Source organism: Moschus berezovskii, chromosome X (assembly GCF_049115385.1).
Source record: "Moschus berezovskii isolate FMDL1 chromosome X, NW_MosBer_1.0, whole genome shotgun sequence".
Lineage (NCBI taxonomy): Eukaryota > Metazoa > Chordata > Mammalia > Artiodactyla > Moschidae > Moschus > Moschus berezovskii.
In genome coordinates this window covers 56,280,621-56,291,219 of record NC_142488.1, presented here as the reverse complement: position 1 = coordinate 56,291,219, position 10,599 = coordinate 56,280,621, and the positions used below count along the sequence as shown (strand labels likewise).

General features: G+C 50.8%; 1 protein-coding gene across 1 annotated transcript; it reads right to left on the bottom strand.

Moving 5' to 3' along the window:
- Nucleotides 1-1,081: 1,081 nt before the first annotated feature.
- Nucleotides 1,082-6,730, bottom strand: CFP (complement factor properdin). Its single transcript, XM_055438159.2, has 9 exons — nt 6,576-6,730; nt 6,343-6,493; nt 4,745-4,923; nt 4,104-4,274; nt 3,775-3,966; nt 3,418-3,591; nt 2,975-3,166; nt 2,702-2,813; nt 1,082-1,313 (listed from the first exon to the last, which is right to left on the bottom strand). The coding sequence occupies exons 1-9, from the start codon at nt 6,631-6,633 to the stop codon at nt 1,163-1,165; spliced, it is 1,380 nt and encodes a 459-aa protein (XP_055294134.2). The 5' UTR covers nt 6,634-6,730; the 3' UTR covers nt 1,082-1,162.
- Between the last annotated feature and the right edge of the window lie 3,869 nt (nt 6,731-10,599).

Below are 10,599 nucleotides of genomic sequence, written 5' to 3'. Positions count from 1 at the left end.
ATTGACCCAGAGAAGTGAGCAGCCTGACAGACTCTGGGTGTCACAGATCTCCCATCTGAAGCCTCCCACACAGAGGCACCCCTCCACTCACAGGACAAACTCCTAAACTCTGCGTCTGGCATGGTGTTTCCCAAACGTCTAGCCCATTACCTTTCTATGCCTGTTCCCTCCTGGGTAAAATGCAGATAATAATATTGACCTCCTATGTTCGTTGTGGGTTAAATGAATTCATGCTATGGAAAGTCTTAAAACACTATCAGGCACACATCTTTGTTTCCTTCACTGGGGAAATACATATCGCTCTGACTCTTCTTCCCCATCTCCCATGATGTCCAATGCTATTGTTAGTATACAGTAAGGGTTGATAAATGTTAAATAAATGTTCAAATGAAAGGATCTCCCATTCTGGTCTGTTACCTCACTCAGATGTCCTCTCGACCAGCCTTCCTTCACCCGAAGCCCAGACTTAGTTCTAGTATACAGCAGATGCTAATAAGTGTTCAATGAATGAACGAACCCTAAAGAAATGTGTCTGAGTGTCTTGGGGGCTCCTCCTGGCAGATGCTGACTATAGCTTCTCTTTGCTCCTGTCCCAGTTCAGAGCCCCTTGTAGGCACTTCATCGGTCCGTCCCCCCTCCGCCTCGCGAAGCTATTTGTCGCTGCTAATTGTGGTGTTGGAGCTGGGCTGTTGGGAGTGGGTGGGTGCAGATGTTCGCTCTGCGGGGCTCCAACCCCAGCCACGCCTCTTTGCCGGATTGACGCGGAATTTGCCAGCTGAGGGAGCCTTTAGTAGGGAGGAGAAGGAAAACAAGCACGCCAGCCAATCAGAAAGTGCCTGCCAGGGCATATAGCCAATCAGAAAGCCCGTAAATCAGAGCTCTGCAGAGGGACGTGCTGGGTGCCCCCGGGCACTAACAGAGAAGGGGACAGACATCAAGGCTACAGCAGGGATGGGTATTCGGATACGCACCATCACTTCTGTCACACCGTGGCCACAGTGGAAAATACTGTTTTCCATCACTGGCCACTGCGACTTTGCCTGTGCTGCACTCTTTGGCCTAGAAGATGCTATGGCCCCACTCCTGGGAAAGAGGCTGGTTTATTGAAGTCTGAGAGGTCACGGGGTCAGAGTGGAAGAGAGAGATATAAGAATTCTCATCCTCAGGGTTCTTTGCAGGGAGGCACGTGTAGACATGGCCGTTTCTCCTCCACCATCACCTTCTGCCCCTGCAGCACATCGCACAGTACCGACGGTTTCCCCCAGAAGGTCACATTCTTCTCACCCTGACCTTCGACCACGGTAATGGTGGGCCTGGTGCGTTAGTGGGGGTGGGGATGAAGAGGAAAAACTCAGGGAAGGCAAGAATGCATTCAACAAACTCTTACTGAGTGGATACTATATATATATATATATTTTTTTTTTTTAAGCTGGGAGATACTGGGCAATTTATCTCCTCTGTGCCTCAGTTTTCCTCATCTGAAAAATGGGAATAATAATACTCCCCTCACTGGGCTGAGTGAGGATAAATGAGTTGATTTAGGTAAAGTGTTCAGAGTCATGTCTGGTACACAGTAAGTGCTCAATAAATGTTGGTAATTATTGATATGAGCTTCCATCTCTTACCTTTAAAACTTTTTCTTTCTTTCCCCATTGCCCACTGGAAAGAATCCAAATGCCTTGCCTTGGCATTCAAAGCCTTGTTGTTGGGCCCAAATCTCTGCCCCCAGGTCATTCTCTAGTTCTTTCTTCCACTTTATTTAGACTAAGTCCCATGTCCAAAATGGTCTTTGCCTGGGTTATTTCTTCCACTAGGCAAACCCTCCATTCACTCCCATCCCGATTCTCTCAATCAGCCGTTTCTCCATTCATTCCCTCCCTCTGTCAAGTCCTTCGTGCCTCCATTCAACACCCCTAACTCTTCTTCCAGACCCACTCTAAACCCCACACCTGGTGACCAGGTGGCAGGCCTTCCACGAGTTGGGAAGAGGCCACTTAACCTAGTAGTCTGATGTTCGTGGAAATAAGGAAAGGATAAGTGTTTTAACCCTCTCCAACACCTGGGCCACCCTGGCCATCTGGAAACATTTCAGGCAGCTGGTTACCTGTGTCCAGGACTCTGCTCACACAGTTTTGATGGTGGGAAAGTGTTTCCCAACCTCTTCCTGCCAGGGGAGGCCCAATCAGCTTCCTGGACCCACACCCAACATGCCAACCATTCCTCAGATGTCTTCTGTCAGGATGGAGTGGGCCTGGATCCCTTAGGGGAACCCATGGGATCTGGGTTCTGTGTGTTTGCAACTGTTGCCAAAACAGCCTTAGAGTGTCTTGGGGCACAGGTGACAGAGGGAATGAGAGGGTGAATGGAGGCATGAGTGACTGAATGGGCAAATCAAAGCTTGGGTAACTGAGGGAGCAGAGCATATGGACACAGGAAGGACAGAGTGAATGGGAGAATGGCTGAGTGACTGAAGCAGTGACTGAAGGGCACAGATGTTACGGATTCTCCCCTCAACATCCTCTTTCTCAGCTTCTTCTTTAGTTTCTCCCCTCTTCCTACAACTGGGAGATAGCACTCAGCCAGGCAGGCACCTTGGACCCAGTGACAGAAGCCGTGTTTGGGGGTGACCAACCTTCCTGCCCTATCTGCTGACATATCACTATCATAACCCCCTTCCAAGGCACACTGCCTCCTCACTTACGAGAACTTGGGGAGTGTGGCCTGGCAGAGGCGCTGGCGGGTGCGGATGGGGTTGGGTCCACATGGGGGTATGCACAGCCCCCAGGTACTCCACTCTGACCAGGAGCCTTTCCCTGCAAAGAGGGGAGAGGTTCCTAAGTCAGAATTAGAGGTCTTGGTGGGGGGGTTTGTGAGAGAGAGGCTGCAGGGACATGGGGTCCACGGCAGAGTCAGAAAGCCCCTGTCCCTGCACGGGCTGCCCCACCCTCGCAGCATGGTCCCTGGGGGCACTCACAGAGGCAGCGCTGGATGTTGTAGCAGTGCCGGATATCCTGCTGTTTCCCAACACATCGCTGTCCATCAAATTTGCGGCCCTTGCAGATCCTGGAGCGTGTCTGCTGGCCAGGGATCTCCTGGCAGCTGATGTGTTTAATGTTTGGGCGGATGCAGTTGCTCCACTCCCCCCAGAGCCCCCACTGTCCATTCACTGCAGAGACAGGGGCAGCTGGGCTTGCACCAAAGAAGGGAGTCATTGAGGGAGTTCAGAGGAAGGAATGGGGGCTGAGGAAGACAGTGGGAAGGACTGGATGTGGGAAAGGTGGATCAGACATGGAATCAAGGCACTGGGGCCAGGAACGGAGGGATTAGAGGCAGGAACAAGTCATTAACAGCAGGAATTGGGCAGCAGAGATGGCTGGGGGCCTTAGGCATGGAAATGGGGTGTCTTGGGGTGCTGACCAGGGCAGTGCACGGCCGTGTTGCAGATGTGTGTCCGGGTGGCATCACCGACACAGAAGGGGCCCCCATGCTGGGGCACAGGGTGATCACATGTCCGTTGTTCCTGAATCTGACCTAGGCCGCAGGTCACAGGGCAGGGGCTCACAGCACCCCATGGCCCCCAGCCACCAGCCACTGTTGGGAGGACAGAAGTGAGGAGAAAGGCCACCTCAATCTCCCTGACTCAGCCCCTAGACCCATGAGGCAGACTGCTCCCAAACGAAAAGCTCCATGGTCACATGGTCTCAGATCTCTGTCCCTTGAAATGTCAGAGCAATCTCCATCTAAGTTAACAGCAGAGGTCTCATACCCCAGTACCTGGGCAAGGTGGCAGGCCAGTGCAGACCCGCTGCTCATAGGCTGACCCTGAGCAGGGATTCCCAGGAGGCTCTGTGGAGGGCTCAGGCGCAGAGCATGTGCGGCTTCGTCTCTCCACAGGTGCATTGGGTCCACCGTGGCAGGTGCCTGAGCAGGGTCCCCAGGGTCCCCAAGCAGCCCAGGCCCCGTGTGCTGTGATGGGGTTGGGGTGGGGAGATACCAAGTGTTGTCATGCATGTTGAAGTCTTCCCACCATGGAAGTTCCCTGCTGTAACCCACAGACCCACCCTGGGTGCCTGCATCATTGCCCAGTGGTTGCCCTCACTCACTGGGGCAGACTTGTTTGGTGTCACAGGCCTCTGATTCCTGTGCCTCTCCTGTGCAGTGGCCCCCACACTTGGGGGTGGGGTGATTACATGCTCGACGACGAATCCGGGTCCCTCTAGAGCAGGTGACAGAGCAAGCTGCCCAGGATCCCCAATTGGACCAGCCACCCATCTCTGTGGAAGAGAAAAGAAGGGACAAGATGGAGGTGGTGGTATTATTCAGGGGTCCAGGCTTCATGTACCCCACATCAACTTATCCTATCCCCACAGTTTCTGCCATACCTGGCCTACCATCATTGCTCATCTGGACTATTGCAGTAGCCTTCACACTGGTCCCTTTGCTTTGCTACTCAGCACATACAGTTTGTCTTCCTGACAGCAAAAGGGATCTGTCACAACCCAAATCAGATCATGTTTTTCTGCCATCACTACATCACTCAGAATAAAAGCTGACATCCTCACCATGATCTACAGGGGTCAGTCCCCCTCTGACCTCACCTCTCATCACTCTATTCCAACCACACCGGCCTTCTCCTTGACACCTCACAAACATCAAGCACAGTCCCACCCTCAGGGCTTTTGTCCTGATTGTTCCCAGTGCCAGGTGACTGACAGTGCTTGCCCGCTTTGCTGATCCTCCTCACCAGGACAGCATGGCTGGTCCTCACAGGCCTGTAGCTGCCACTGGAGGGTTCCAGGCTCCACCTTCTCGGGGGAGCATTGTTCACCCCAGCCTATGCAGTGCCGGTGCCGCAGCTGGGAGCCCTCAGTGCAGGTCACTGAGCAGGGGGTCCATGTGGACCACGGTGACCACTGTGGGAGCCTGTAGGGAGAAGTACACATCCCACCCTGGCACACTCTGGCAAGGATGGTATATGGGACCACAGAGTGTATGTAGGCACAGGCAGGAATGCGGGATAAATGTATGCAGAATAGAATGAAGGGAGTACCTACCTCTTAGTGATGTTGGGGGATTGAACGGGAAGAGGTGAACACACTGTAAACACTTATCATTTACCTTCCTGATCAGGAATCTGGAGTTACCCTTTGAAATCTCCCAAGGACAGTGCCAGGCATGCAGTAAACAAGGATAAGGACTAGGGGCCCAGAACTCCTGTCAAAAGCCCACCAGGCCACAACTATGCATGGTAGCAGGCAAACAGGAAGTGCTTAATAAATAGGAGCCATCGCTTCCCTGGTGGCTCAGAGGTTAAAGCGTCTGCCTCCAATGCAGGAGACCCGGGTTCGATCCCTGGGTTGGGAAGATCCCCTGGAGAAGGAAATGGTAACCCACTCCAGTATTCTTGCCTGGAGAATCCTATGGACGGAGAAGCCTGGTAGGCTACAGTCCACGGGGTCGCAGAGAGTCGGACACGACTGAGCGACGGAACGGAACGGAACGGATCATCCCAATGAGCTCAGAAACCCCACCCCCACCATGGCATAATGCTAAACAGATGAGACCTATTGACAACTAGGGGCCAAGAGCTGCCTTCAGAAATCCCCAAGCTACACATCCCTGTAGCTGTGTGTATCTGGTGTATACACAGTGTATCTGGTGGTGTATCTGGGATATATAGTAAGCAGTTAGAAAATATGTCTGACATACAGAAAGGGCTCAATATATGTCAGCGGGCATTATTAAGAGACTAGAGCTACTCTCAGAAATCCTCTAGCTACGCCCAACATCTGCAATGAATAGGGATGCTGGAAGTACTCAATGAATGTGAAGTGTCATTTTAATTTGGAGCCTGGAGTTGCCCTCAGAATTGCCCAAACACTCCCTCTCTTGCAATGTGTCTGTACAGTATAAACATTCCATATCAGCTGTCATCACCATTTGAGGGCTTGAGTTACCCTCAGAAATAGCCGAGCAGCAACCTACCCACAATGCTTCTGGTATGCAAGAAGTACTCAATGTGTGTAAGCCATCTTGGTTCTCAACCAGGGGTGACTTTCACCTGTCTGGAGACATTTGAGTTGCTGTAGATTGCTACTGATAACTAGTGGGAGGCCAGTGATGTGATAACACATTCTGCCCTGCACAGGTCAGCTCCCCCACAACAAATAATTTTCTGGCCCCTAAGTGTCAACAGAGCCAAGGCTGAGAGACCTGGAGCTACAGTTGTGATCAGGGCCTTGGAGCCATGCTGGAGAATCTCAGAGAAGGCAAGAGCCCAATTTCTGTGTTGCCCCGCATACAGTCCTTTTTGCCTCCCGCAAACCCCAGGCTCCCCCTGACCTGCACGGCATACAGAGCTTGCTGCCAGGCTTCTGGAAGGCATAGCCAGCATTGAGACAGCAGTCATTCACTCTGACCCCTCCCCCAAGGAGGTCCTTGCACTTGCCCGTAGATTCCTCATACTGGGTGAAGCAGAGTACAGGGTCTGAGCCTGTAACAGGGTGGGGGAACATGGTCAGGGTTGTGAGGGGCCCAGGCACCCCTGGGGGCCGGCTGGGCCCCTACCCACTCACCTGTGGCTGGCAAGGTGAGCAGCAGCAGCAGCAGTAGGGCCTGCGCTTGGGCAGGCATGTTGAGCACTGTACCCCTGCAGCCCTGCCAGGGAGGAGGCCTGGCTTTATGTGGGCTGACCTGCTCCCAGAGTTAGTGGAAAAGAGGAACCAGGGGCAGGAGGAACTAGGAGGGCGAAGGGCAGTGTGGGAGGGGAGGAGTAGGGGGAGGGGAGGGTATGTGCTGGTCTCTTCAGCTCCAAACTCTTCTGGCCACCTCTGTCCCTGAGCTTCCTCCTCTCCTCTCCCCTCCCTACTTCCTGTCTCACTCTTGTGACACCTGTTGTGTTTGTCACCGTATCCCCAGCACCCCAGGCCCCGCCCAGCAGCCCATGGGCACTCAATGCACCTTGGACAAGTTCTTACTGAGGGGGAAATGGAGCCTGGTAGTAGGAAGCAAGATAGAACTTCCTCACTGTGTGACCTTGAGCAAGTCACTTGAACCTCTCTGAGCCTGAGTTTCCCCACCTATAAAAAGCATGCCCTCTACCACAATGACAGGGCCAACCCCATGGGGGTGCTGAACATTAGAGAAGTGAGCGCGGTGTGCTCAGCGTGCCCTGCCTCATGGGGTGGAGCAGGCATTGAGGTAATTGCTTCATCCTCCATCCTGCCTTCACCACCACCCTCCTCTTTCCTGCAAGTGAGGTTCTTCGTGGTCAGCAATGTGGAGGGGAGGTCAGCACAAAGGAAGTGAGAAGGGGAAGTGGCAAGAGTGCGGGGAGAATTCAGGACTGAATTGGCGCTATCCACTGTCCCAGGGGGCAGCTGGGGGTACCTTCAGGTCCCAAGGAGGGGGTGGTTGGCTTGGCCATGTTCCATCGACTATCATGGATAGGTAATAACTGCCCCCTCCCCACGCCATACACAGCCTACATCACAGGGCATTTTGAGCAGACCTGGAGTTAAGGTATTTAAAAGTCCTTAGCCTAGTGCCTCGGAGAAGGCAATGGCACCCCACTCCAGTACTCTTGCCTGGAAAATCCCATGGATGGAGGAGCCTGGTGGGCTGCAGTCCATGGGGTCGCTAAGGGTCGGACACGACTGAGGGACTTCACTTTCACGTATTGGAGAAGGAAATGGCAACCCACTCCAGTGTTCTTGCCTGGAGAATCCCAGGGACAGGGAAGCCTGGTGGGCTGACGTCTATGGGGTCGCACAGAGTCGGACACGACTGAAGTGACTTAGCAGCAGCAGCAGCCTAGTGCCTGGCATACAGCAGGTGCTGTTTGTTAAACACATTGATTAAACATTTATTGAGCAACTACTGGGTGCCAAGTACTGTTCTGGGCATTGGATGGAGCAGACAATTAGAAGCCCCAAATGCTAGCCCTCAAAGGACTTTTGTTCTAAGAGAGGCAGACAAGGTCACCTCCATCACAGAAGGGTATCTGTCACTTTAGAGCCCAGAGGCTCTCAAATCTAACTGTACATCAGAATCATCTGGAAGGTTCATTAAATCCAGATTGCCAGGCCCCACCCCAGTTTCTGATCCTATAGGTTTGAGGTAGGGCTCAAGAAGGTAAATTTCTAATAAGCCCCAGCTGACACTGATGTTGCTGTTCGGGGACCACACTTTAAGAGCCATCATTCTAGTTCCTGACCCTTTTCTCTGTGGGTCTCATGTAGGAAAACTGTTCATTGTAGTCCTTATTTTACTGTTAATTCCAATTCAGCCTAAGCTCCACAGAGCCATTTTTAAAAAATAAGCCTAATGAGTGAAACTCCAGAGCCTGCTTTAAAAACAGAAATCTTTTTAATTAACAAAAAGGAGTCTAAGAAAGTTAGGAAGGCAATGTCTCATTTCTTCTGCATCCATGCAGGAGCACTATTCTGCAAATTAAAACAAGGTTGAAGGATTTGATTCGGTCAGGTGTGTTAAAACAGAGGTTTCTCAAGAATATTGGTCTTACTTCACGGGTGATAAGGCGTGTTGACAATTCATATCCGTTACAGATGTACTGTTTTCTGATAACATAAGCCTGTCTTTGAACAAAGCGGTCTTGTTAAGTTTCCAGGACTTCAATGCTGTTACACTATGAAAACAAACTCCTCAAGAAACCTGTAATTCTGGTTGGTTGCTTTATCTAATCATCTGTTGCTCTGGAAATGATATTAAAATCGATACTTCATTTATTCCTAAACTCTGTACCTGGTTCCTAAACTGGTTCCCCTGGGAAGAGGATTGTCACCACTTTCATCTTCTCCCAAACGTTTAGGCAATAAAATAACTGCAGATTTCTTATTTAAACAAAGACTGAGAGTCTTATCTCATGTAGTCGTTGCAACACCACCACGATGCCTTTGTTTCTTGTCTGTTATCCCCACTTCAGTGCCAGATTCACAAAGGCAGGATTTGTGTCTGGTTTGTTAACCGCTGTGTCTGCAGGGCCTGGATGGGCACCAGCAAACAGTAGGTGCTCAATCAACATCTGCCGAATGAGTAAGTAAATGCAATAAACAGTGCTTTCAAGATTCTGAAAAGTGCTTAGAGGAATAATCTGGATTGGCGGTAAAAATGTGATCATCATGGTGGGGAGGAGCGGTGTCTCAAGTGCTGGAACTGGATCAGACAATCTGGAGAGGGCTTGGCTTGTGAGAAGAGGGAAGGGAAGCCCAGGCTAAGCCCTGGGAAACTCCAGCATTTCACCTTTTGGAGAACTGGGAGAAGCCAACCCAGGGGCCCAAGGAGGAAGAAGACAGAAGAGAGCTTTCCCCTAAGCCTGGGACAATCCATCCACCAGCTCTCACCCACTAATTCAGTTTCAGTCATTTTCTCTCGAGATCTCTTTTCTTTTTTACATATTTATACACACACTTCAGAATTTACAGCTTCTACCATAGCCACATACAAACAAGATCACATACATACTCAAAGACATGGCCTCTCTCAGCCACTCTTTCAGGGAGTCATTTGCTGTCATTGACATCAGCCTGACTGTGGTCTTCTTTCAAGCACAGTTTCCCACACAGTCACGTCATCTAGCCTGTCTCCTTCAGCCAAGGCCACAATGACTCTCACCGGTCAGTTTTGCACATACACAGTCATGCGTTTTGATGTTTCAACTGCTCATTCAGGCCATCATTTTCTCATATACACAAACGTTTGGTGATTTATAGCCACCACTAGTCCCTCCGGAAGTTCCATGCACACACATGATCACTCTCTCTCCCACCTCTCCATACTCATGCCCATTTCACACACCTAGAGTCCCTGACTATGCTGAATTTCACTCATGCACAATCAGTGTCTCAGACACTGTCTTAGTCACCTAGTCTCACATTTCTTTGCAAGCAGCTTCCAACATGCCCAGTCTTTGTTCTAGTCTTTAAAGTTTCTTTTAGAGTTTTCCAGACCCTCAGCCTCTCAGACATTCTGTCACAGGTTCAGTGTCACAGTCACTTGCCCTCATTCACCCTGACATCCTGTAGTCACTAATTCACAATTGCTACTAGGCTCTCTACAAGTCTCACACAGCTCATCTTAGTTGTTTACACCATCCAGCCAAAGTATCCTGTACACTCAAACACAAGTACAGCCTCCCCAGTTTCTTGCACAAACTGATCACATAGTCTCTTAGTGTCTCATTTGCTCAGTTTCATTTTCTCAGTTTTTCACCAGCATGTAATCTCTGGTTTACTGTCTCTCATGAAATGTTTCGCTCTCACACACCGCTCAGTCATCAGTTTTCTCTCATGTGGCGCTGACTTCCTTCTTTTTACTCCTCGCCTCTCACTCACAGTGAAGTGGTCTCTAGCACACTTCCACTCACTCTGTCTCACCATCATCTTCCCTTATACTTTTATGGTCTCTGAACCTGTTGCCTAGATTGGAGTAGTAACTGCATCCATCTGCCACTAGGCTCAGGAACATGAACACACACACACACACACTACAGTCTCTCACACTGGCTAGATTGTAGTAGTAACTGCATCCATCACACACAACACACACACACACTACAGTCTCTCATACTGGCTAGATTGG

Coding starts and splice junctions, on each gene's coding strand:
- CFP (XM_055438159.2), bottom strand. CDS start 6,633: ATGCCTGCCCAAGCGCAGGCCCTACTGCTGCTGCTGCTGCTCACCTTG. Junction 6,494..6,575: donor GCTCACCTTGCCAGCCACAG/GTGAGTGGGTAG, acceptor ACCCTGTTACAG/GCTCAGACCCTGTACTCTGC. Junction 3,592..3,774: donor TGGCCTGCCACCTTGCCCAG/GTACTGGGGTAT, acceptor TCCTCCCAACAG/TGGCTGGTGGCTGGGGGCCA.